The 27972-nt window shown below is 34.7% G+C and overlaps 1 protein-coding gene across 13 annotated transcripts; it reads right to left on the bottom strand.

Annotated features, from left to right (window-relative positions):
• Window positions 1-225: 225 nt before the first annotated feature.
• Window positions 226-27095, bottom strand: LOC128224740 (far upstream element-binding protein 1-like). 13 transcript variants are annotated; one of them, XM_052934732.1, is made up of 18 exons: window positions 26972-27095; window positions 26094-26187; window positions 25528-25566; window positions 22975-23008; window positions 21927-22099; window positions 21372-21443; window positions 20844-20901; window positions 20064-20247; window positions 16525-16677; window positions 15849-16106; window positions 15271-15442; window positions 13951-14114; window positions 12104-12148; window positions 10062-10222; window positions 7647-7756; window positions 6812-6961; window positions 5020-5236; window positions 226-3172 (listed from the first exon to the last, which is right to left on the bottom strand). In XM_052934732.1, the coding sequence occupies exons 1-17, from the start codon at window positions 27017-27019 to the stop codon at window positions 5064-5066; spliced, it is 2088 nt and encodes a 695-aa protein (XP_052790692.1). In that variant the 5' UTR covers window positions 27020-27095; the 3' UTR covers window positions 226-3172; window positions 5020-5063. The 13 variants fall into 13 exon arrangements, with proteins under 13 accessions (XP_052790692.1, XP_052790690.1, XP_052790691.1 ...); XM_052934730.1 differs by having other exon boundaries at window positions 26960-27061; XM_052934731.1 differs by having other exon boundaries at window positions 15271-15439; window positions 26960-27061.
• Window positions 27096-27972: the final 877 nt, after the last annotated feature.

The raw sequence follows: 27972 nt of genomic DNA, 5'->3' as shown, positions 1-27972 counted from the left end.
AACCTTGCAATACAAATACCCATCACCAGGATACCAGGCAGGTTATTTTTTTAGCTGCGACTACAACACTAGACCTTTACATAAGCTGACAATACCCGACCTTCCCCTAAAAACATGACGCGCTAAAAACTAGGGCAATGGTGTTTAATGCCATCTCAGAAAAAGAACTGCTTTCAGGTAGAGGGCAGAATTTAGCCAGGATAAAACCATAAAACAACAACACAGTTTCATGAATAGTTTCTTTACTGAGCTCCTTAGCAACTTAAAAATAATAACTTTTGACATATAGCATGATCATAATTATCCATCTTATGGAATAGTTAAACAGTGTAATTAGCAAACTTTAAAACAGTGAGAATCAAATTGTTCATAAAGAAAAGACATGAAATTGAAAACTGCAATGACAAATACTAATATTTCAATAAAAAGAAAACATTATATAGAACATGGCAAACAGCATTAGAAAGGCATATTACTATATCAACCTATACACAAGAACAATAACATAGGGAAAAACTTGTGACTCGGTGTATGAAGAAAATGATGTTTCACCTAACTACTACTTATTATTATAAAAACAACATACAATTTGACTAGTTTACTTATTTCAAACTAAAATCTGAATATTACAAATTTCAAAACGACTGTTGACAGCTTAAAAACAAAGAAAATATATCATCAAAATGTTCGTTATATGCACATAAATTCAGCTAACATCCCTATATTCTTATTGTTTTTAAAATACTTTGAAACTAATGGCAAAAGTTCAATGAGAGCAATGTATCACATTGTGCAAGTCTCAAAATGTTGTCAATTAAAATGCAATTATAGTAATACCAGTATTGACATATAAGTCGCATGAACATTATCTTTTGATTTAATACACAAGATGTTGAAAGGAAAATTTATGTACAAAGTTTCATATTTATCTGGTCATAAAATTCAACATATACAAATATCATAGCAGAATAAGCACAATTGTTATGTAGTATCATTATGCAAATATTTAAAAGTATTTCTGATCATATAAAGTGAAACATTTATATTTATAAAATCATAATTCTAATGCTGCCCTATACATAACATTATATCAGAGTATTTCAAAATTCAAATAGCATGTCATCAAATTACAATCAATACTAACATTTCAAAGAGTAACATGTTCATTAACACACCACCAAGTACCTTAGAATAACTATTAAAACATGGTAATATAAAATAGGATCAAAAATATAAGCTGCATTAGCTTTTCAATATTAAAACACCAAGGATTAACAAGTTATCAAAATCGAACAAAGGAAACAAAAAATATGAACAATGGACACTTAGTTTTAATAATGTAATAGGATTGCTTAAACTAATCCATTTTTGGGCCATCTGACTGGCAAATATCTCTTTCTTGTAATGATTATGGACCAAATGACAAATATCTCATTATAATAATTATGTATCATAAATTTGCAATGCATAAGAAATGGCACAAAATAAGATTTTCAATGTTACACATGCTATTTTTATAATCTAAGAACTATACTCAAGGGAATATTAATGCTACATCACCTGATAAAAAATGACCAAATACATTTTCAAGTAAAACAATTGTCCAGAGATCTTAAAACATGTACATACAAGAAAATTCAAATACATGGAGAATAATCATACACAGAAAACACATGGGAGCATAATGAAACATATTCATATTTTTTATATTTTATATCATACGCAAAAGGTCCCAAAGGCTACTCAAAAATACAGCTAAAACCAGCACGATGGATATGGAGAGAAAAATTGTGAGAAAATCAATTAATAGTACACGCGACTACAAAATATCTGTTAAATCTCTAGCAAATGATTATATACTTATACATGTATGTGAATTGTAATAAAGGGGTCAATACTATACTTACCTGAATAATTATACAGAATTACATTTAAAACAAAACACCTTGATGAAAATAGGGGATAGAATGATACAAATATTTTTGTGAGTACAACTTTTTACACCAAGACGGGCTTCTTTCAGCAACAGAGCAGATAACCCACAAGATTATGGCACCTACTTCTAGCTAGAAGGGCTCATAACAGTTCTGCTGACACCCCCTCAGAGGAAATAGTCTTGATTTAAAAACCAATATAATACCATTTCACAAACTAACCTCCCAGCCAAGACCATGAGAGCAAAACATCAACTACACAGCAGTAATATCAAACCCAGACACACAGACTAAGTTCCATGTTAAAGATTATTTTCTGATAATGTTTCAAAGTTGCAGTACATGTATAAGCAGAATGAGTTCTAGTACAGTTATGATATACAACAATTTACAGAGAGTTACACTTTTTGAACTGTTGACAGCGTATTGCTATATACTTAAATGACTACTGTTCAGTACTAATGAAAAATATGTAATTTCGTAATCTCTTCAACAAAAGAAAACATTTTAAAATGTTAACAACATGAATACGATAAGATTTTTTTAACAATTATGTCATTTTTTTCATACATGAGGTTACTATAAGAACTCCAATCAATATTATCTACACAAAAATAGCATAATACGTGGAATATACAAAACAGACAATATTAACACACACTTAGAATCTAACGATGCATGGAGTAGTTGTTATATATAGTGATAAAATGCTATGAAAGCAAGTTGAGTCTATATGTGTCATATACTTGTACAAAAGCATTTCAAAGTCAAAACCTAGCATTAAAATTTATGTCAAGAGATTAGTTATAACACTGATGGAATGTTCAAATTAATGCAAAATCTAGAGATTGGCACACATTTTTAAAGGTCAAATACATCTTTAATAATCTTGAGCAGATCAAAGTATTCAACATCTGAACACAAGTCTTTCATAAAATACTCAATTAAGTAAACAACTTTGTTCAATTATGCCATAGACCAATAGAATGATAGTTTTGTGCGGTAATAGGAAAATTATTCACATCAGGGACACTCAAATACATATATCAGGAACGAAGTTTAGAAAGCAAGATAAAAGCTAAGATGGAATGATCAATGATGATGATGATGACACTAAGGGTTGATAAGTGCATTATCAACTCCAAATGTACTTTTTGTCTTGTACCGTAAACAGCATAGCGATGTCAATATACATACATGAGCGTGACACAGCAATTCTTCATCAAAACATCATAAACCTGTTCAAAAATACAAAAACAACATTCTAGCAAACCATTTATCTTACTGTCTCTAAATAGTGCTTACAAAACAGGGAAAATGTTTAAAATAACTTATTACCTTATTGCAGAATTCTTAATTATCATTTCTTCTTTTTTAAATTTACTGCAAGATCATGAAGAATGTAAGCATACGTTTACTTTATAGGTTTTTAACTTTTTTAAATAAAACTTTGTCCATTATTTTAAGTTGAAGTGTAAAATACCTCCCTCATGTTCACTATACTTGCCTTCAAAACCCGCCAACGCCAGGACACGCCAAGAATACATGAATAGGGCAAGAAAACACCTTACCTTTTCAGCGCCCTCTGGACCATGTCATCAAGGGGTTATGGGACATAACAATGTTTAATGCAATGAATTACAGACATCTACAGGACTTTTTTGTTTCAAAAAGCATAACATATCAATGCGCAGAGGAACTCGTTGCAGCATTGTCAAGCCCTAGCTACCTACTTACCTTAGAGGATGATTAATGCACCTTTTATGCACGATAAATCTTTACAAAAAATCATGACAAAATTAAAATCAATACTGTTTTCAATGTCACCTACATACTTAGTCATAATCAGAAATCATCAAATGCCATTTTCAATATGAAATAATATTCACATATTTTGATAAAACATACTAATTCAAGATACAATCATTTACATTACACAAGTCTTTGTATCACAGGCAAATGTGTACATATTAGTCATTTCAAATATTTGCACCAGGTCATAAATATTCATGCACATGAAATTATCAATTCAATATTACACAATAAGCATTGTAACAATTTAAGGTACACAATACGCAATGAGGTATCTGTGTATAAAATACATGATATAGGAAAATTTCGAAAAAGAATATTCACAGGGTCTAAACCTGAATAAGAGCATGGATAAAACAATTCGTTCAATTTCACAATAGGTCAATGGCAGATATCGGCAAATGCAAAAAAAAACAATAAAACATTAAAATAATGGCATGGAATATTTCAATAAAATAAGCAATATTAGATGGCAATCGACAAGAAAAGAATATGACTATGTTTAAATCCTAGCAAAAGAGCGTTGACAATGGCATTAACAGTACAAAATATCAATAGTCAAGAACAGTTGTCCTTAGTCATGTACGCTTACTGATACCCAGTTGGAAAATGAACCTCCAATACCAGCCTTAATACAAACCAAAGCCGAAAGGCATTGAATACTTACCATTTCTCTTTGGTAAAATATAGTCCAATATATTTGATAATAAAAAATTAAAACTAAGAGTCAGAACTCAATCTTAATTTTCCTTTACGTGTGCTAGAAATGAATAAGTAATGAAAGTTTTAATGATTCGCAGAACTGAAAACTCAAGCTCAGGCATAGAAGGCTAGCTTCAGTATGGCAGTGGGAATGGTCAATACTAGAATGATGGAAAATGAACAGGCAACGGTCATTTTGTGTTCAGACAAGTCAGTAAATAGTACATAGCTCTGGGTACCAGTAAGTGTAACTATTTAATACTAACACAAAATGTCAATTTGTAATCAAAGATCATATCATCAATTGCAATAGCATAACGCATATCGTAAAGGTTCAAAAATGCATTCATGTCTTCCTCTGATAAATCCTCTCGTTTGTAGAACCCTCTCGGAAAAACACTGGTAAGTTGACACAACTACACACAAATAAAACAATGAACACAAAGAGTCCAGATAAAATAGTTGGGAAATACAAACTAGATGTGAATTTATATCCGGTGTGACAAAACAAGAAGAGAAACGCCCATTCCAGAGGTATTTCACATTTCTACCCCATTGGATGATTTCCTACCTCTGAAGATCAAGGGAGAGAACTGTGTGCTGACTGCTGGTGTCCTACTGTTGAGGTTGTCCTCCCTGGCCACCGGGAGCGGCACTACCACCCCCTTGTTGTTGCTGATGCTGGGCAAGGATAGCGTTGGCCTGCTGGTACATGCCCTGTTGTCTGTAGTACTCGGCCCATGCCTGGGAGTAGTCGGGCTGACCTGTCTGGGGATTGATGGCTGCACCTGAAGAAAGTAGCATTGGTTACATTAGTATCAATATGGTTTTATAATGGGAAAAATTGTAATAAACCAATCTTTGTCTTCCAGTCTTACAAAGAAATTCCTATTTGAGAATTTTTATTGTGTGTGCATAATTTGCACGCAGTGTTAAATGAATAGAAGAACTTTATGAGATTGCATTTCTTAAACACATGTCTCAGGGTCTACTATCAAACTCCATCCATAGTGGGATGGTGTTAGCGAATCCCTGATTTAATGTCGCACAATTCCGACACCTGTGATCTTTGAAAGATGACAAGCTATGTTTATGTGCTGAAAAACTGTTTTAACTTGGTAAGACAGCCAAGAGTGTCAAATTATTTCAAACAGAGTCAGCATTAACATACAGTTGCAACATACATAAGCCTGCCGGTCCTTAAGTAGTAATGTTTGCCCAACTGGCTCTATCTGAATTTTTCAATGCAGGTTTTTTTTAACTTCATAGGTTAATTGTTTTGTTTACACAACCAAATAATGCCAGAGAAGTTCTTTACCAATTGCTTTTTTGTTGTTGTTTCTTTAAATAATATTTCATACATATCTCTCTCATTTAGACTCTCGATCCCTGGCATGTTTTCATGTTGACACATAAAATAACAAGATCCCTTAGTCACTATGCATGTGTCAGGGTCTACTATCAAACTCCATCCATAGTGGGATGGTGTTAGCGAATCCCTGATTGAATGTTGCACAATTCCGACACCTATGGTCTTGGGAAACAAGACAGGCTATGTTTTTGTGCTAAACAATTGTTTAAAACCTTTGTTAGACAGCAGATTGTGTTTAATGATTTCAAACATAAGCCTACAGTTCTGCAATGACAATTTTTGCCTGACGAGATATAAGCCAAATAAAAGTGAAGAAATCTGACTGGTGAATTCTGTTATAATTTGAATATGTGTCAGGGTCTACTATCAAACTCCATCCATAGAGGGATGGTGTTAGCGAATCCCTGATTAAATATCGCACAATTCCGACACCTGTGATCTTCAGAAATAAAACAGGCTATGTTTATGTGCTTTAAAACTTGTATAATGATATAATTGAACTACTTTGCTAGGCAATCAGGATAGCAATTGCTTCAGTCACACACAGATCTTGCATCAACTATGACAGCACTACCAGTAACCAATATTACCTATAGCACGGCCCTCCACAAAATTTGGTTGAACGGTCTCGAATATCAAAGTAACAGACTACTTAAAATTCACTCTTTTTTTCAAATTTGAATGGGCCCCATTGCCATATAAACTTAAATTTTGGCCGGCAGCCAGCTCTAATGAGAATACTGCAATAGGTACTTAAGTATTGGAAAACAAGATAAATTCTCAAGTTTTCTAGAAAATCACATTTTGTTATGCTAAATTTCAAACATTTGGCTTCTAAGTTGCAATTTTTTTAGCATTTCTTTGCATTAGCCTTCTACTATTAAATTTGATTACCAAGCCATTGCCCAGTAACTGGACTATTATGAATTATTGATTCACCATCGAGCAACTGAAAGATCACAAGGATCTCACTAAGTACAAAGGGACATACTGGGTTGAGGAGTGGACTGCTGCATTGGTTGTTGAGGCTGCTGGGGCTGTTGACCGAATCCTCCAGCTGCTGCCCCCTGCTGTCCGTACTGCGCATAGTATTGGGCATAGTAGGCTGCCCAAGCTGCAGCATTTGGATCTTGACCCTTGCCTGAAACACAAATTTAATACTAGTTTTACCTTTAATTGTTTAATAATGACAATTTTTATCGATTTAAATGTTAATTAAAAGTCATTTTGCTGAAAGCTTCGTGTTCCAATTCTAACTATCTTTGTCAAGTGTCACAATTATTTTCGTCAAATTAAATGTATCAGCAGATTGTTCAAATCTGACAATAAAACATGACAGAATTGAAGTCCATTGATTTACTGTTGCACATGACGACACCCACAAATCAGCGAGGCAAATATGGGCTCTAATATGTGCTTGTCATGATCGTTACACATGTTTTGCGTGTTTGTACTTGATAATGTTACAAACTTCGTCATTTTAAAATCATCACGCCAAATTAAGCAATTATTTCTTCAGAACTTATTAATGTTTCAGGAGATCGTTCAAAACTGGCCAATAAAACATGACAGAATTAAAGTCCACTGATTTACTGTTGCACATGACGACACCCACAAATCAGCGAGGGAAATATGGGCTCTAATATGTGCTTGTCATGGTTATAACACAGATCCTATAACAAAACTTTTTTCACTTGTATTTTTAAATCCCACCTACTTGGATCTCTAACATACCAGAGTTGGCACAAAAGAATGCAAATAAAAATTCCCCCAATTATAAACCCGCTTATTTCTCCACCCTAGCTCCCATTTTGTCCCCTTCTTACTTGGATCTCCTGCTCCTGGTGCCCCTTGCTGTTGACCCTGTCCGGGGAACTGCTGGTTGTAGTTACCGCCCCAGCCCTGTGGAGCTCCACCATAACCAGACTGGTTAGGCCTGTAATGGAACAGGCGTGGTACAGGTTAATACCATGATAATAATAAAGGTAGGAATTTGGCAACGGTTATAGCATAGACATATCCATTACTAGTCATCAAAAGCATTTTTGGACAAATCTGAATACTTAAAGTCCATATTTTTATACACACTAGCCTGGATACAAACTCGTACAACAAAATCCAGATTATTTTACAAGCTTGAATATGATTTGGGCTTGTGGACTAGTACTCAGGGTTCTCAATAAGAATTGTTGTAAGAGGCTTTCAAATACTTTGAAGAGGCCCAAACATCCGAGCGTCGCAGACGCTCGCCTGCTAGGGGGGTTTGGGGGCATGCCCCCCCCCCCTGAATTTTTTTTGATTTCTAGGTGTGAAATCGTGCATTCTGGGCTATTTTGACCATGATAAGGGTAGTTATTTTTGAAGACGATATAACTCAATTTTGATTTAAAATGAATTGCTTTATTAAAAAAAAAAAAAGAATCCATTTTTTTTGTTAAATATTAAAAATGTAAATTTTGGACAACTTTAGACCGTTCCTCCACACAAGCGCCTTTTAGAGCAAATGCTCCAATTCCTACAATGATTTCAATAAAATTTAAAAAGTCAACCATGTCTTCCAACAACTTTTCTCAAATGTCAACACTACATATCACAATTATCTTCCTTATCATCAGTGTTCTCATCCCCCTCAAGAAGCATCCTTTCGCTAAGTTAATATAAACAATTGGTATCGCAGACACAACACCACGTGATTTGTTAATCATGGTAAGTTAATTAATACTGACCACTTTCAATTATCATGTAAAACGTAACAAGAGATCCTTTTCGACGTGCCGGTAAACATTGGAATGTTACTGTACACAAAGAGGTTTTATGTCGTTAATTTGTACAATAGATAAAACATATTTTCTTTCTTTTACCAATGGCTGTTCACGGCGATGTACAAACAAACTTTTTTCGATTTTTAACCTCGCCATCTTTTTTTGCGACGTAGGGGCTCAAAAATAGCAATTCTGGAAATTCCGATAATATCTATAATAAGCCAACCAATGAGAATTAACGGCTTGGTGCGCGTGCAGTTCAAAGAGGTTAGATGCGCAGGTCACATAATTTAGATTTCCGGTTCCCGGCAGGATGTTTACAAAATTTCTTTGATATCATTTTTAAGAATTCGCCAATTTGAACCGGCCCAAATTCATTTTGAAGCGGCCTTTTAAGCCGTCGGCCGGTTCCTATTGAGAACCCTGAGTACTGATTTTCACACACACACATTCACTGTTTATTTTGTAAAGGTAACATTCCGTTACAAAAGACATGTAATAACATATACATCACTGGGATTTCCAACATTATGGGTCGTTTTTTCATCATTCATGTTTCAGGAGATCGTTTAAAACTGGCCAATAAAACATGGAAGAATTAAAGTCCACTGATTTATTATTGCACATGACGACACCCACAAATCAACAAGGGAAATATGGGCTCTAATATGTGCTTGTTGTGTAAGTACACAAGTTCTGCCTTATTTTACTCCATAAATTTCTAATTTCTTTGTCGTGAAAGCTTCCAGTAATACCAATACCAACCATCAAAGCCAAGTCTCAGAATTATTTCTTCATAATTAAATGTTTCAACAGAACGTTCAAAACTGGCCAATAAAACATGGCAGAATTGAAGTCCACTGATTTACTGTTGCACATGACGACACCCACAAATCAACAAGGGAAATATGGGCTCTAATATGTGCTTCTGGCAAATAAATTAATACAAATTATATGAACAGTTAGGCCTGAAAAAAACAAAACATTTGGTTTGGGTTACCCGACCCTACCTACGGAATAGGCGCCGACCCTACCGTTTTTATAGTCAGTTTAAAAAAAAATAAACTAAAAAATAAACTAAAAAAAATTTGGTTTTTTTTTTTTTGGCTATTCAATATGAAGTTTAAAATCTTAAATGCTTATATAGAAGATAACTTTAACACCATTCTCCAATGATGAAAATGACATTCTTATATAAAGCCTAATAATAAAAAAAAAAAAAAAAAAAAAAAGCCTACCTAACCTACCTACTTTTGAAAAGGATGTAACCCTAATCAAACAATTTTTTTTTTTTAGGCCTAAGAAAACATATTTGTTTTAATTATCAAGCTTTGGACCCGAATGTGTTTATATATAATGTAGGACACTTTTTCTATACAGATTGTTCGCTTTTCTTTGAATCATAATATGGTACCAACCCTTTTAGACCTTGACCCCAAACATAACAATTTTTCTGTAGAACATAATGAAAGTCTTTACCCTGGCCCTCCCTGTGGGTTGCCATATTGATCATATCCGGGGCCCTGGGGTCCGGGACCACCATATGGTCCTCCCGGCCCTCCTGGGGGTGGACCTCCTGGCCCACCAGGACCGCCAGGACCACCTGGCCCTCCCTGGAACATGTCACCGCCTGGACCATCCTGGAAACACAGAAAATGTTATATGATTATTTGGCTAGATTTAAATAAAGTATGTGTTTAAACAGTTTACACACTGCAACGAAAGATTGTAATTGGATTTTCCAATTATACTAGCAGAATAAAGAAACTGCACATACAAAACTATACCTGTGCTCAAAATAATTCTAGCTGTTTTTCATCAAATGACCGTACAATATTTTTAGGCCAATGTCGTATTATGCAGTTTCATTTTCCCCCTAGTATATACATATCTTTGTTTAGAATATACTTCAACTTATAAATTGTCATTTGTTACAATCAATTTTTTTTACAAATCCGGGAAAAAGGGGCTGCAGCTATTTGAAGGAGAATTTCAAACAGAATGGGGAATTTTAAAAAAAGGGATTGTGGATATTTTCTTGATTGGGTCAAATTTGACCCACCAAAACAGATCTTTATTTGTTTTTTCTCTTCATTAATAGGTCCCCAAAGGTAACATTCTCACAAAATTAAACTATTGCAAGTGACTGTTGCCCAAACTCGCAAAAATCCACAAGTGGAATGACTGACCTCATAAAATAAAAAGAAGAGCACATGATTGTCCAACTGGCCTATTCCAATAATAGTAATGGCTACATAAATTTAAGGAATTGAGGCCACTCATTTATATACATTATGGTTTGCTAGTGTTGGGAATCGGTTCCAATTTTACTATCGATAATCGGTACCACTCAAGTAACCGATTATCGATAGTACAATCGTTTTTTTTTAAATACTAGATAAAACCTAAAGTGAAGTTTTATTCATGCACATTAAAACTCTTAATCATTATATGCATATATGTTATGTCTATGATTAAAGTTATCAAGTGTTATATAAAAAATAGTTCATTTTTACTTGCTCATTGTGGCTTTCATCAGCCATTTTGTTAAAGATAACATCTGAACACTTACTTATATTTTTTTTCAATTTTTCTGAACACTTATAATTTTTTTCAATTTTTTTTTTTCGATGATCAATTATAACCAAATACAATCGATTGTCGCCAATTTCAGGCCCAACCACTTGATTTTCGATTATTATCGATCATCGAAATTCACTATGGTTTGCTTTATCATAAGCTGAGTTTGATGCTCAAGATGGTATTAGTTAACCCTAGGAGGCTGTTTCAATCAAGCTCTTAGTCAATTTTAGTCAGAAATGGATATTATCTATGTAACATATTACAATGTGTTTCTATTACATATTGTAGTGAAATGAACTTCAGCCTGTAATAAAAATGGAGATTAAAAAATTAATCTATTGCCAAAGTGATGTTTATATAGATTTAAGATTATTGAACTTGCGACTAAAATCCTTTATTGAAACCGGTTCCGGTGTATTGGGGTTTTCCTGGTCACAGTGTTCTCAATAAGAATCGACAGTCACCCAAAATGAACTGTTCAATTGGCCATTAGGCTGCTTAAAATTTGAGAACCGTAACTTATTGAGAACCATGCAGTCATTTTGGTTATCGGGGCTCAATAAATCCACACAGATCATTGCATTTTGTAGCATTTGATTTAATAACATCCTTCTCAGACATTTTGTGAAGTCATCTAATATGCTGGGTAAAGCACGGAAATATAAAAGTAAATGATGTCAAACTGAATCACTTTGCATGAAGACCGTCGTAAATTGAGTGTGAGGTCAGACAAAAGGGCTTTAAACTCGAAAACCTAAAGCAGCTTGTCAAGCCATAAATAAAAATGAAGCTGTTTTTTGTCACTTAGGGAGCACAAAAGCCACTCGCAAAAAAATGTGAGTGCCTGAGTTAAACCCTGCCCAATCAAATTCCCGAAAGACTGCTTTTATCGAAAAAGTGGTAGAAAAATTCACAAATCTGAAAATATCATATTTTACATCATTTTCGTCCATCATATTGTCAAAGTCACCACCAGGACCGTCCTGGAAACACAGAAATATGTCACATGATAATATGTCTTTAAGCAACTAGTCAACTAGAGGGAGATGTTAAATCAAGTATGTGTTTCAACAGGTATAAGGTCTCTCAGGCCTCAGGAAATCCAGAATTACTGATCAAGGTCACTCAGGCCTCAGGAAATTGGGTATTACTGATTAAGGTCTCTCAGGCCTCAGGAAATCGAGAATTACTGATAGAGGTCACTCAGGCCTCTGAAAAGTGAGAATTACTGATAACTTTTTAAGGGCTTAGCAAAAGCCAGACGCGTTACTTCCATTTTGTAAATATATTGTAAATACCGTATTATATCATGTATAGGACGCTATCATAGATAGGACGCAGGCAAAAAAATAGTTGAGAAAACGGGTAAAAACCCTTAATATATAAGATAGGACGCAGCAGAAAAATGTCAAAATCGGAGCCGAAAAATTGAGGTTGGTCAAGTATTTATAACATATATATTGAAGTAAAAAACAAACAAAAAATTGTATATGAGGCATATTTTGATAACTGTCTTGTGTATTTCGATAATTATCGTCGTATTTTGGTAATTTAGCGTACACAACAATGATATATGTCTTGACATTTTGAGAACATTTACGCATATTATAAGACTTATACAAATGCCGTAATAGTCCCGACTGACAGTCAACCGTTGCAACCGTTGCAATAGTCTCAACATGCCTTCTGAATGACAGTCAACAGTTGCAACCGTTGCAATCGCAACAAAACTGATGATTGTTTTGATAAGGCTTGTCGCTGTGCGGATTAAAGCATGTCGGCATAATTAAGTGTCGGTAATTAGCCTTGCCAGCGGAAGGCACATCGGGTAAAGTGCGAACAAACAACCATAAGGTATTACCATCACAATAGTTTGTTCTATTGATGTTTTTCTAATGACAGACAGCAGGTGTTTTTCACACCTTCGCACATTTGAAAAGATTTGATAGCGACAATTATGCTACTTTGCGTTATGCACATTCCTTAATCAATTTTTTAAAACAGTTACATACAAAATGTTTTGTAAAATATCGAAACATTAAAATCATAAACAACGATTAATTGATATTTAGCTCCTTTCCCGATTTCCGTTACCGTTATAACTCAATCCAGTTAAAGTGCTGACTCACATCGAGATTTTGTGAGTAGCGTCCCTTTTATAAAAAAGTAAACACTCGTGTTTTTTTTTTCAATTTATTTCTCAATAAATCATTTTAAAGTAAACATTCAATATATTTCTGCGTGTGTTCACTTGCGTGATTTTACCCATGTCAGTTGTTCTTTTCGGTGACGCAGTACAGATACTTACTATTACCGCGTTCTTCCCCGGTCCGATATTTTCGACCTGAAATGGACTTGGGAAAAAACAGATGAAATTCTAATAGCATAGAAAGGACGCAGGCAATTTTTAAGACGAGAATTGGGGGTAAAAAAGTGCGTCCTATGCATGATATAATACGGTATAGTGTATTTTAAAACAAAAGACAAAGAGAGCAATGGTACAAGTGCTATTCCTTGCTATGTTGGAAGCATCGGACTGTTCACAAGTAAGTGTCACAATAGCTCAAACTCCATGAGGTGAGGAAAATCACTATTTATCTTTATCGCTAAGAATCCAAAGATCTGCAAAAGATCAGTAATAAACGTCAGTCTTTTCCACTTTTTTCATATTTTTTTCTCAATAGCAAAATTGGCAAAACCCCAATTCTCCAACAACTCTACTCAAAGCCTAACTAAACTAGAGTGGTTGGTCAGACAAACTGTTTGAACTATGTGCTATACTTACATAGGGCAGACCAGCTTTTTCACAGATCATCTGTATGGCATGTTGGATCTGACTAGGCTCCCCACGGATGTTGAAGTTCTTCTCGTTCGGGTTGGGTCCTGGGTTTCTCTGGAGCTCTACATGGGCTCCGGATGTGCTGTTGATGTTCTTAATAGTCTCCCCACCTGAATAAACAAATACATATGGTAAGTATCATCTGTTTGTAAAAGCACATTCTTTTCCGACTTATTTGGGTCTGCCCCATTCCCAAATGCCAAAACATACCCATGACATGATAATGAATTTCCCAAATTGTTTTGAAAAAAAGTTATTACCGTAATTCACCTAAGAGTTCGGACACCTCAAATTAATTATTTTTTTCGCTGTCCGAATACATAGAAAATAACCATTTTTACAATTTTATTTACATGTTTGTTTAACCTGCCTTTTTCTTCATGTTTGCATTTTACCACTTATTAATTTATCCGTAGTAATCAATGGTCATAAACTTATTTATTATGCCTATAAGTGTAAATCCTTCATCAAATTAATAAAACACCATTTTATACATGAATTGAACTGAGTAAACACATTCTATCGGCTTCAAATCAAAGAGTCACACTGTGTGACGTCACATAACTTACAGTTATACCCACTAGGATCTCGTGGAGAGCATGGACATTGCTATGCAGGATTAATGTATAACTGTACGATTATTGCTTCATACAGACTATTAATGTGGTACAAGTTTGAAAGTTTATTGGCAGATCCTTTTACAAACATGTTTTCTTAATCCCTTGATGGCCCTTGTTGTTTCTTTAATCCTCCAATAAATAAATCACACTTCCTTTTCAACAGGCAATAAATCGTTTAGGATGGGTAGTAACTAATTAACTTGTCACAGTGGTGTATACGGTTAGGTAATCTAGCCAGGCAGTGAAAAGATAAAAATCAATAATCTTTGTCTGTGAAACTTGGTAACTGTGAAAGTTATGATTGATGTCCTTTGGGTGTCCAAAAATTAGGTACGCAAAATAAATTACTTTGGAAAATAATTATGGGTGTTCGAATATTTAGAGTGTCCGAACTCTTAGGTGAATTACGGTACATCCCAAAATATGACCCCCAAACCATTTTGTATTGTGGAGTTGATGCATATCCTGAAGATCATACTTTATCCTATTCTGATATACTTATGTTAATCACAAAAAGCCTGTCTGGGTCTTTAGCGGGTCTGAAAAAAAAACACTTCCAAGACAAAATTGGTTATCTTGTTATTCATAGACAAAGATTATCTTGTTAGTCATAGACAAAGTAATAATTTCTATGAGAAAGACCCACCTTTGCCAATAACAAGGCCACACTTGTCAGCAGGGACAGCAAAGCTGGTCTGGTCTTGGAACCCGTCATTATAACCTCCCATGCCCCTGCCCGGACCTTGGTTGAATCCACCACGGCCCCCACCACGACCCCCTCTGAATCCACCACCTCGGCCCATACCGTCACCATACTGCTGAGAACGTTGGTAAAGCAAGCATTAATGTTGAAATAAATTTGAAATTGGAGTACAGGTACAATGCTTCATTCTTCAACAATCTTTCAGTCTAACACTTGTATCAGTTGTAATGCCCAGACTGCTACAAAAACAGTACAGGAAAGTGAATACCGAAATTAGTCTTTGCCCATGTTTTACCCAATATCATACCAACACACAATACCAGGGGGTAAACAGGCATTCACTTACAAAAAAAGCCCTTGAAATACTTAACATGATTAATTCCACCTCAAAACACATAACTTTTAACTCCACTTTTAAAAATAGAAATGTTAAAATATTACAGGAAATTTAGTGTATTTGCAGTTTAACTGATAACTGAACTTGTCTATATAAATATCCAAACAAACTAAACTTTACTAACATTAGAGTTATTGAGCAGGTCCTGGATCATGGACTGGGCAGCTTGCACCTTGTCTGGAGGGCCAGATATAGAACAAAGCCGGTCCTCAGACTGACCATCGTCCTGTTTAAATTGGACCTTGGCACCTGTCTCTTGCTGTATCTTCTTAATCATCTCTCCACCCTTGCCAATCACGATGCCCACTGCGGCACGGGGAACCGGAATGTCGATACCACCCCGACCGAATCCTCCCATACCTCCTCCGTTGGAATAGCCACCCTGAAATAAAAACACAAAATATTTCAATTCAGAGATTCAGAATATGACTTCCGAAATTGTTAAACAGCAAACAATCTCTTCAGTGACTTAAATGTACTCTTGAATGACTAGAGAACTAATATATATACATATTTGAAAGCACTATCATCCTATTTCTTTACTGAAGTTAAAATGTGACTTGCCTCAGACAATCTTTCTTCATGAAATTCTCAGAGAGCTGGGATTATATTGTCATCACTGTACAAGCTTCACTAAGAAATTAAACAGGAAGTAATAGGAATTTGATGTCTTCTGGATTCCGGGACACCCACATTGAATACTGACACTATTTGCTGGTCTATAAGAAGCTGCTTGAAAACCAGAACCACCCATAAATAGAAACTCAATGTTGAATGAATATACAGCTTGTTGAACTTACATCCATGTTATCGTCCTTGGAGGCCAAGAGCTCCATAACCATCTCCTTGGCCCGCTGACACTTCATCTGGTCGCCAGAGATACGGAGAGGCTTCTCATATGCCGAGGGCGTGTTACTGTCCTGGATCATCACCATCTTTACACCACATTTTTCCTGTAAAGTAATAAAGAATTATAATACATTCACTGTTTACAAGTGACTCTACTGAGGAAAAGAAGTTCTTCCTCATCAAATTTATTTACTCTGTATAGCAGGTAGCAGGCCATACTAGTCTCTGATAGTGTCGATAGGAGCACAAGGCTGGCCTTACACTGCTCAATTTCTTTATTTTCTATCAGCACAGCTTTCCCAGGATTTTGAGGCAATTGACCATTACATACTTTGAATTGGGATTAAGGTGGGTTTTTTTACAAATATTTCAACAAATTAATTTTGGATTCATAGGAGTTTCAGGCAACAATTTATTTTTTCGAGAATTTCTGATTGAGGATTTGCAAAAAAAAAACAACACTGTTGGCATTGAGAACATAAGTAATTATCAGCTATAACAAGAGCCGTCGTAAGACAGCGCGCTCGACTACGCCGCTTTGACTTAGAATACAATAATGATGTAATAATACCAAGTTTGGTCTCTTTATGTCAAACCTAACTAAAATTATTTGATACATAAGTGCATTTAATGAACGGTATAGAAGTTTTTTTTATTAAAATCCCAACTTGCCCTTAACTTTTACTTGCCTAAAACTTTAACCTAAGTCAATCAGGGGCCATAAATTGTATTAAGGATATGGAGTAATGTAACCTCATTGGGTGATGGTCCTGAACAATTGTGTGAAGTATTAAGTCAATTGAATGAAGGGTATAGAAGTTATTAAACAATATCCCAACCTGCTCTAAAACTTTAACTTAAGTTCCATAGTCAATCAGGGGCCATAATCTGTGTAAAGAATAATATGGAGTTATCTAACCTCATCATGAGATGGCCCTGAACAACTGTGTGAAGTATTAAGTCAATTGAATGTAGGGTATTGGAAGTGAAAATCCCAACTTGCCCTAAAACTTTAACCGGACGCCGACGCTGGGGCGAGTAGTATAGCCCACCTATTCTTCGAATAGTCGAGCTAAAAATCTTAATTTTTTTATAAACACACACAACAATCTCTGTTTATAGCAGGGCTTTATGACCATTTACTGCATTATAGTATCTCTATTTATAGCAGGGCTTTATGACCATTTACTGCATTATAGTGACTTGACTCGGACAATCTTTCTTCATGAATTTTTCAGAGAGCTGGGATTATATTGTCATCATTTCAATACAAGTACCACTAAATACCAGTAAATAAGGTAAAGTATATTAATGAACGTTATCCTACTTTAAAGGTTGACTTGTGACTAGACTCAGAAATCTTTCTTCATGAACTTCTCTGAGAGCTGGGATTATATTGTCATCAATGCTATGCAAGTACCACTAACGACCAGTAAATAAGGTACAGTATATTGATGAACATTACCCTACTTTAAAGGTTAACTTGTGACTAGACTCAGACAATCTTTCTTCATGAACTTCTCAGAGAGCTGGGATTATATTGTCATCATCGCTATGCAAGTACCACTAATAACCAGTAAATAACATCAGGTTTATATATACATGAAAGCACAAACATCAACCCCCTTAAAAATTGTTTGCTGACAGACTTGGACAATCTTTCTTCAAAAACTTCTCAGAGAGCTGGGATTATATTGTCATTATTGCTATGCAAGTACCACTAATCACAAGTAAATAACATCAGGTATATAATTATATACATGAAAGCACAAACATCAACCCACTGATAAAAATTGTTTTTTGACTTGACTCAGACAATCTTTCTTCATGAACTTCTCAGAGAGCTGGGATTATATTGTCATCATTGCTATGCAAGTACCACTAATAACAAGAAAATAACATCAGGTATATAATTATATACATGAAAGCACAAACATCAACCCACTGATAAAAATTGTTTTTTGACTTGACTCAGACAATCTTTCTTCAAGAACTTCTCAGAGAGCTGGGATTATATTGTCATCATTGCTACGCAAGTACCACTAATAAAAAGTAAATAACATCAGGTATATAATTATATACATGAAAGCACAAACATCAACCCACTGATAAAAATTGTTTTTTGACTTGACTCAGACAATCTTTCTTCATGAACTTCTCAGAGAGCTGGGATTATATTGTCATCATCGCTATGCAAGTACCACTAAGGCCTAAAAAAAAATATGTCCATTTCGGGTAACACGACCCTACCTATAAGAATGCGCAGACCCTAACCCCTTTTTTCCCCGTTTCTGAGCAAAAAAAATATTCGTTAGCGAATAGAGAGTTACGAAGGGCAGATAAATGCCTTTGGCCAGTAGAGCTTAAAACTGGCCTTTTAACTTGACTCAGAAAATCTTTCTTCACAACTTTCTCAGAGAGCTGGGATTATATTGTCATCATCGCTATGCAAGTATCACTAGCGACCAGTTGATGACATCAAGTATATATATATATATATATATACAGTCGAACCTCCTATGTCGACGTCGGATAAGTGGACTTTCCAGTTATGGATGAGTCAACTTTTCGTTATGTCGACTTTTTTTCACTAGGTCCCGAAAAAGTCTACATAACGAGGTTCGACTGTACATGAAAGCACACACATCAACCCACTTTCAAATTGACCTTTAACTTGACTCAGACAATCTTTCTTCACAACTTTCTCAGAGAGCTGGGATTATATTGTCATCACCGTACAAGTGTCATGATGGAAATATTCATTATTGTTGTCACTTTTTGCACACAAAAAAAACAACTTTAAAAACATGGTGAAATGAATTGGTATTAATGTTATAAATTAGGAAGACTCCCAACATTACTTCAGATTTTGAGATGAAAACAAATCTTATGATCTATAATATTAATCAATTAATGCCAATGTGTAAAAAACATCTCTTATAATAAATCAGGAATTCTTCACCGCACTGGAAACCTAGCCAAAGATGAGAACCCTTAATTCTAACAAAGAAATATTAACTATTGCTAAATGAGTGGTATTAGAAAAAGACAATCACTATATCAAAATAATGAGAATTTTAACATGTATGTATCAGTTGTAATGCCCAGACTGCTATGAAGACAGTTCAGGAAAGTGAAAACTGAATTAGTCTGTGCCGGTGTTTTACCTAGTATTATATTGACACACAATACCAGGAGGTAAACAGGCATACCCGTAGAACTTAAACAATAGTAAAATAAACTTCTGGGTATTCCAATGAAAACACTTAATTTTTCTATAAGGCTATATGCTCACGACCACATATAGAAATAAGAATTTGTAAACCCCAGTTTTCTGTAGAGCGGAAATATCACAAATTTAATTTGGTATGAATATTTTCACAATGATGTAGCTTTTGTGCCTTGTTGCTCTTTTAAACTGGCTGGATATTATGGAACATCTAGACATGAATTTTTACAGACTCCTAGTTAAAATTGTAAAAAGCTGTACCTGTAGTTGTTTGATGGTTTCACCGCTCTTGCCAATCACAAGGCCGACCTTGTTCCCAGGGACCATGATCTCGATGTTACCCGACATCTCCCCACCACCACCTCCACCGCCACCCATGCCAAAGTGACCCTGTTCTGTGCCCTGAGCACGCTGGATGATCTTGTTGATTTCATCCTTCACCTTGCTGTAATGCCAAAGATACAACTGTTAACACTGGCTTGATTGTTATCACATGGAAAATTGGTCTTATTTAAAGTTTTACAACCTGTACATTCATTTTTTTGTCAACAGTGTAGAAAGCACAAAACACCTGGATAAATATTCTTCAAGCAAGCAAGATTCTTTTAAATGAAACCTTCAATGTTCAATGTACAAGATGTGGTAGAACTTCTACAAATCTGCATAGAAATCATTTGCACCACATTTAGCGATTAAAATTTATCTTAAAACCCAAGGAAGTCATCATTACAGTTTTTGCATATGAGCTTACAGGAATGGCCTACAGATGTAAGGAGCACTAAGACAAAATCAAGGAGTCCAGTGTTTTGTGATGTTGAAGAGAAAAAATGAAATATTGCTAGGCTATTTTGTTTAAAATCAGAACTATTTATTAAAGTTATTAATAACTGTCTTCTTTGGCTTGAACTTAAAATCTGATGGACTTCCAACCTAAACAAGAGTTGTCATAGGACTTTTTTAGTGTCAAGCACTGATTACATGGAAGCTGGAAGCCAAAGGACACCAAATATGCTTCAACATCATAAATTAATGCCAACGTACCCAATAGACTGTGGAGTGCCGGTGAGTGTTGTTGACCGATCAGGCATGCCAGCACTGTCTGTAAATACACAATATAGCACAATTTTGTGAGCAGTACATAAATGATGATCTGTTTTTACCACTTAATACTGTTATGTTCAACTTGCAGCCAGTGCTGTTTTTGACACATGGCAAATTATTGCTAGTATCTGATGGTTTCTTTGCAAAGGCAGTCAATTATTTTGATTTATTGTTGATTATTTGACCTATAAATCATAGGCAAGTAAAAGCCCACAAGCCCAACACTACCAAAAAGCTTTCAGCGCATGTTCAAAATTCAAATATATCATATAAAGCAGGGCTTGTTTCTGGTAGCAACAACACTTTTTAAATTCTCTCTGAGTAAAACGATAGGATAGACTTGCTGCCCCAAATTAGTATTTAAACCTTGTTTGCTATTAACAGTAGTGATTCTATTTAATGAAATCAGACAAAATTATCACTGAACTGAACGATAACAGTATTTCAGCAGGATCAACAGTAACGTACCTGGGGCAATCTGTATTTTACAGCTTGTCTCCGCCTGGAGTCTTGTGATCTGCTCCCCACCTTTGCCGATGACTGAAAAATACCATTTAATCCAATTTCTCAAATAGCTCAGGGCTTCATCTGTAAACTATACCTTGTAATTATGAGGCTGAACATCATTCTTATAAATACAAGGTTCTCCAGGAGGTAGATCATTCATTTGCACTGCTCAGACAATCTTTCTTCATGAACTTCTCAGAGAGCTGGGATTATATTGTCATCATGGCTATGCAAGCATCACAAACAATTTTATAACGAGCGTCATATATCAGTTTTACAATACCCTTCAACACATGACCGCTAATTTGTGCAACTTGACTCAGACAATCTTTCTTCAGAAGTTTCTCAGAGAGCTGGGATTATAATGTCATCACAGTCATTCATTACAAGAAATCAAGATATCTTCCCGATGCTTCACAATTAAAACAGGCATTAGGTACAAACAAAACAGGCAGAGAAGAAACCATTGCTTATACATGTATCAAATATTTTGCCCAAACTAGTTCCAGCACTTACTCAATCCGACCATCCTGTCCGGCACCTTAAATTCCTCAGTGATGACCATTCCCAGGCCCATCTGATCTCCACCACCTGACTGCATGTTTCCTCCTCCCCCTGGGGATGACACACCTAACTGCTGGTTGATTCTAGCTGCTGCTTGGGCTGCTGCCGCCGCTGCTTCTGTGTTTCTGCAAATACCGATCGGCAAGTTGATTCATTTTGCAGTCCGCATAAACCCTAATTTCATCCTTCTCCCCGAGGATTAATCATTCCTAAACATGTGCATCAACAGCAAGGCTTTGATTAAAAGCAAGTTTTAGAGGTTCAGAAACATGACTAGTATGAGAATTTGTGAACTTTTTGTTCACATTGTAATCTAGTTAGGCCTAAAAAAAAAAATTGTTTGGTTAGGGTTACATCCTTAAAAAAAATAGGTAGGGTAGGTAGGCTTTTTTTTTTTTTTTATTTTTTTTTTTTACTAGGTTTTATATAAGAAAATAATTTTCATCATTGGAAAATGGTGTTAAAGCTTTCTTCTGTATAAGCATTTAAGGTTTAAACTTAATATTAAAAAGCAATTTAAAAAAAACCCAGATTTTTCATTTTTTCATTTTTTTTTTCAAATCGACTATAAAAACGGTAGGGTCGGCGCCTATTCCGTAGGTAGGGTCGGGTAACCCGAACCAAATGTATTTTTTTTTTAGGCCTTAAGGTATGTGTAAGGAGAGCGATTTTAAGGAGAGTGATTTTATCAGCAAGACTACAAAAAGAACAAAGTAAACGATATGGTTTTTTAAATGTACATGAAGCTATGCCTGAGATGCATTTAAACAGATTCAAAAATGAATCTTAACATTTAAATTTGCTTAACAGCAAGTAGTGTACTTTAGATTAAAATTCATGTGATGCATCTGGGATAGCTTTTTATATAGATGTCACTAACCAGAAACGAGTTGCTCAATTGGCTTACATAAAAAATATGGTTGGAGTCTGAATTAAGAAAATGGCATGTTAATTACACAACGTTTCTAACAAAAAAAACTTTTTGGTCAATGAGACCTACCTTGGTTGATTAAGTCCTGAGTAGCTGCCTGCAGCTGAAAAAAGGAAGAAACCAGCGGTGAACACAAATAAATAGCACTAAAGTTTTGATAACTGTCACTGTACAGGGTGGGGATTAATAGTAGTACACTTTGCATTCTATGGTTAGTGAATATCCATCAAGTTACATGCATGCAAGTCACAGTTGTGAGAGAGTACATAAACCTTCGTATTTCATGATTAAACAAGGAGAATTAAGAAGGTCAATTGATAGCATGTTCAAGATAGCAAGTTTTCAACTGTTTATCATTTGCAAGCAATGATAACAAACTATTCATGTTCTGGCATATATTATGTCAAGGAAGTTTATCAACGCAAACAAATATGACAGTGTGTCGCTACTGTTTAACTAAATGTGTCGCTATGACATCCAACAAGAAAAGGAATGGACCGTCACATATTTTACTATACACTTACTAAATGTAATTATATCTCCATACATTATAAGTTCAGTATTGTAATACTTATTAACTATATTTCACTATGACATCAAATGTTTGTATACATTTTTTTACTAAAAAGCGTGAACTGCAAGGTCCGTATTCTCCAAAAGGTCATTGATTAGCAAACATGAACAGAAACTAAAACAGGGGCAGAAACGGGGGTAAACAAAACAAGAGGAGAAAATTATATATCATCAAAATGAAACATGAACCATTATGAAGCTGATTATCAGTCTGCAACTACATGTTCAAATCCATAGAAAATATAAAGCAAACGTCTGGTCAATCTTAGCAATTTCATCTCGGTAAATAAATGGAAGTGAAATTCTTTTAAACAGTGAACAAAATTTTAACTTAATTCAAATCTGCACCACTTGAACGATATACAATCAAATATTAATAATATCAATATATTATACACATACAGTTCATTCAAAATTACAAAAATAATGTTCATTATAACAATGCAATCAGAAAAATTAATCTACATACTAAAGAACATAGCACTTTGCTGGGATAATTCTGAAGTTAATTGAAGGCAAACACATGTTTAAAGGCATGTTTCTAACTAAATTTAAATTAAAATCATTCAAAAAATGCAGTTATAACTTAACTATCCATTTATTTAAATTTGTATTATAATCACTCAGACAAAATGCAGTAATTATTACTTCAAAGTTTAACTCCTACACAACAGAAAATCCCAATAAAGTTCAATAATTATATTTAAATAAATTAAAAAGAATGACCACATGTCTACAAATTGCTGAACATCACAATTAAATGGTTAATGTACAAAATAGAATATCCAATTGATGCAGATAAACATTTAAAAGAAATCACTATAACTTTCTCCTCCGAATTGATAAAATATAAACAGCACTTTGAAGGAAGCAGTGTAATGGCGCAGCATCTAAGCTTTATAGAAGGTACAATGACCCATAATGTTACATTTAAATTACAGATTACTACTTAAAAATTATTCCCTTCGTGAGCAATATCTTAATGATGAAAATCTCAAATTATTTATTAGATCGGCTGACAAACACTTAAAATTTTAATTGTCATAACACAGAATAAGAAAATGTTGTACAAGTACACCTATTACAAAAATATGTCCAAAACAAATGAAATAAAAAGGAAACTCATCATTTCACTCTAACAGTTACTAAATGACTAGTAATTTATGTTCTTAAAACAAGAAATGTAAAGATGGTGTTCTGCAAAAGCCATTCTTTGTAGCTAAAACACACAATTGCTTGTAGATTAAAAAAGAAATCACAACTTTGCAAGTTAAAAGCTTTTCCCACACCCACGTTATAACAATAGGAGACAAAATCTACCCTCTACATTTCATTGTCGAGCTAAGTTAGTACACATGGGCTACAAGTGAATATGTTGGAAAAAAATGCTGCCAATTATATAATCATTAAAATCGATGAATAACTCGGAAATTTATGAAAGTTTTTCCAAGGCTGTCTTTCCAATGTTTCTTTTGGCTGAAATTTTGCCCAATTACACACTAAATTTGTTTATGTATTATTCCCCAATTTTAGGTCGATAATTAAACCAGTATGTTCTTATTATGTATTAAAATATATCCTATCATTAGAATCCAAATATTACTCATGTGAACAAAATTCTATTTATGACACAACATAAGTTTAAAATAAAAATTCAAAAGTAGCATTTTGTCTTTTTTAAATCCCTTTTTCAGACAGAAGCCATGGCCCTATTTGCAGAGCTAAGAGACAGCCCCATGTTCAAATATGAAACATTAAGTCATGCAAAATACAAAATTTGTCAAATAACTTTGTTTCTATTTTGCACAACAGATCCAACAATAATTCAACTGCACTTTAATGTTTTAAAACAAGTTAGTAATAAAAGTTGATCTCAAATAAAACTCCAAATAGTTGTAAAATTATCAATGCTAACAAGGCTAATGGAATGTAATGATGACAATGAAAACCCCTTGGCCTATCAGTGAAAAGTAACAACGTTAATTGCGCAGCAATGGGCCCTTTGTGGGTCCCCAAGAATGTGAGGGTTATAGCATTTAAAGAACATACGATCTTGTAGAAATGGGCTCCTTTTTGCTTCTGGTTCGTCTGAAACAAGACAATTAGTACCCTGGTAACAGGCGCGTCTGGAATTTCCTGCTACAAGTTAAGGCTGCAGATCATTGTGCAAACGAATGGTAGGTAAACAAACCATGTATGAGTTACATTTGCCATAAAAATACTTGCATTACCAAACGATCAAGTCAGTGCAATTTTCAAACTGCCCAATTACAATCATGAACATTTAAGAACATCAAAACATGTCATCAAGGAAAGAAAGCTTCATGCTGGAAATTTCATGTCACCATACATATAATATTATGTCAAAAATATCACATAACGTGACCATCTGATTTTGGTGCTATTAAATTAAGATTTAAAGGAAGGGTGGTCCCAAAAAAAGCCTTACAAAATCTTGGAAAAATTAACTGGGATTTTCAGGTAAAAAGTGTTTCCAACAATATTACATAAACAGAAAATAATCTGCAAGCAATTTGACAAAATTAAATGGGAACCACTTTCTTCTGAAAATCTTAAGTTGAGCTCAAACAAAGTTGAGCCCAACATTTACTCACCAAAATTGATTGGATCAGCGTCTAATGGTCTTTTACCTGATCCTATACCATCCCCTGAACCCGGCTGTCCTGGTTGATTGATTTTAGCGGCGATCTGAAAATAAGAATATTCATTTTAAAAATGAATGTATATCAATCAATGCAGCGATCTGTCTGTATCTGTATCTGTATGGGTACGTCAAAGCTACCAATACTGGCTTTCACTTGACGGGGGTGTGCGCATAAAATTAGTTTTTATTTGTCTGTAAGTAGAGCTGATTTGAAACAATCTATGGTTGATGAATCTACCACACTGTCACTTAATTGATTCCACTCTGGAACAGTTCTCACGAAGAATGAGTTCTTTAAATTGGTTGATCTACTATCTATATTTGAAAAGCACTGTTTGTTATTATTCACTGAGTTTTCCACAATGTTTTTGGTGATAAAGTTTTCAAAACGTTTAGCTTATTATTTCACTTATTACAGTAAAACACAATGGAAAAGTATTCTAGTACAGTCTTTCACAATTTTAATTAATCAATACGCATTCATCCTCTATGAAGATTTCATTCCCAGGCCGAGGCCCACGCTTTTCCTTTTTCTTCAATTCTTTGTCTCAAACAACACGTGCAGTTATGATTCAAATTAATTAACAAGCACGTGATTGCCTTAAACCATAAAAACATTCGTTGACAACTCGACTGACTTCAAAGTCAAGCGGGAGGTCTTGAAATACATGCATTCTGGTTTGGTCATAAATCGGCGAACAAGTGACCGCGTGCTATTTTCCTGCGCATCAACAAACACAATTTACTGAACAATCCGCGAGCATCTAGTCATACTGTTGGGCCAAAATGTAGTATAATAACTTATTATCAATTTACATTCAATGATACCTGTCTAGCTCTAGCAACAGCGTCAGCAAAGGCAGCCTGTGGGTCCATTCCTCGGTACCTCACTTTTCAGATGATAATGGCGGCGCCTCTTTCGCCCTAAAAGACCGTTAATGCTTGATTTTCATTGGTCAATAAAAAAAACGCGTGGCGAATTTACGTAAAAGTGAATATAGTATAAAATCATGCTGTAGACAAAATTTGAGTCATATTAATTATTAAAAAACACATGTTACGCATAAAAATAAAATAATGCATTTTTACACTAATATTAATATATTCCTCTTGTACGGCTACATAACACTTAATTTACTGTACGGTTACATTATACTAGTTTATTTTTCAACATTCGGAACTCCTTTTTTCAAAAACAACCTCGGATGTATTTGGACGGTTTACATACTCAAAAAAGAGGTACGTTTAAGTCCGCTGCAAGTAGATCGCGTAGTAATTTTATTTAGCAGTTAAACTTTATGTCTTAACTCTCGGGAATCTTATTTATGTTTGCAATAATACACTTCACTGGTAATCAATTTAAACTTAGATCAATAAATACAACTCTAAGACACTAAATTTAATTAACGATATAATTCAAACAAATACGAACTACTTCAACTGATGTACCGGCATACACCCGAGGTTGTTTTTGAAAAAAAATGGCCGAGGAGTTCCGAATGATTCAACTATTGGTTAATTTAAATTTATTTTTGTTTGATTTTAAAGCTGCACTCTCATCACGGACCTTTAAACCAATCGTTTTTTGGTCCGTGACTCTCCCAGATTGACCTTTTTGACAAAAATGTTCGTATAGGAATAAACCAATCTTTGCGTACGTATTATGGACACCAGTGATAAGCCACTGGTGACAAAATACCAGATCGCACTGGTTTTTATATTTAAAAAAAAATATATTGAAGTTTTGTGGCGATAAGCGTTACTAACGGAATAAGAATAATGCGTTTTTCGGCAAAAGACATCAATTTTCAAATGTAGGTATGAAAAAC

This window comes from Mya arenaria, chromosome 17 (assembly GCF_026914265.1).
Source record: "Mya arenaria isolate MELC-2E11 chromosome 17, ASM2691426v1".
NCBI lineage: Eukaryota > Metazoa > Mollusca > Bivalvia > Myida > Myidae > Mya > Mya arenaria.
This window is presented reverse-complemented; position numbering and strand designations above follow the sequence as displayed.

What these genes read in the sequence shown, in the direction of transcription:
- LOC128224740 (XM_052934730.1), bottom strand. Translation starts at nt 27,019, where the DNA reads ATGGACCCACAGGCTGCCTTTGCTGACGCTGTTGCTAGAGCTAGACAG. An exon ending in TGGCCTTGTTATTGGCAAAG is followed by an intron (nt 14,115 to 15,270) that starts GTGGGTCTTTCT and finishes TTGTTTATTCAG; the next exon opens with GTGGGGAGACTATTAAGAAC. An exon ending in ATATGATGGACGAAAATGAT is followed by an intron (nt 10,223 to 12,103) that starts GTAAAATATGAT and finishes CTGTGTTTCCAG; the next exon opens with GATGGTCCAGGCGGTGACAT.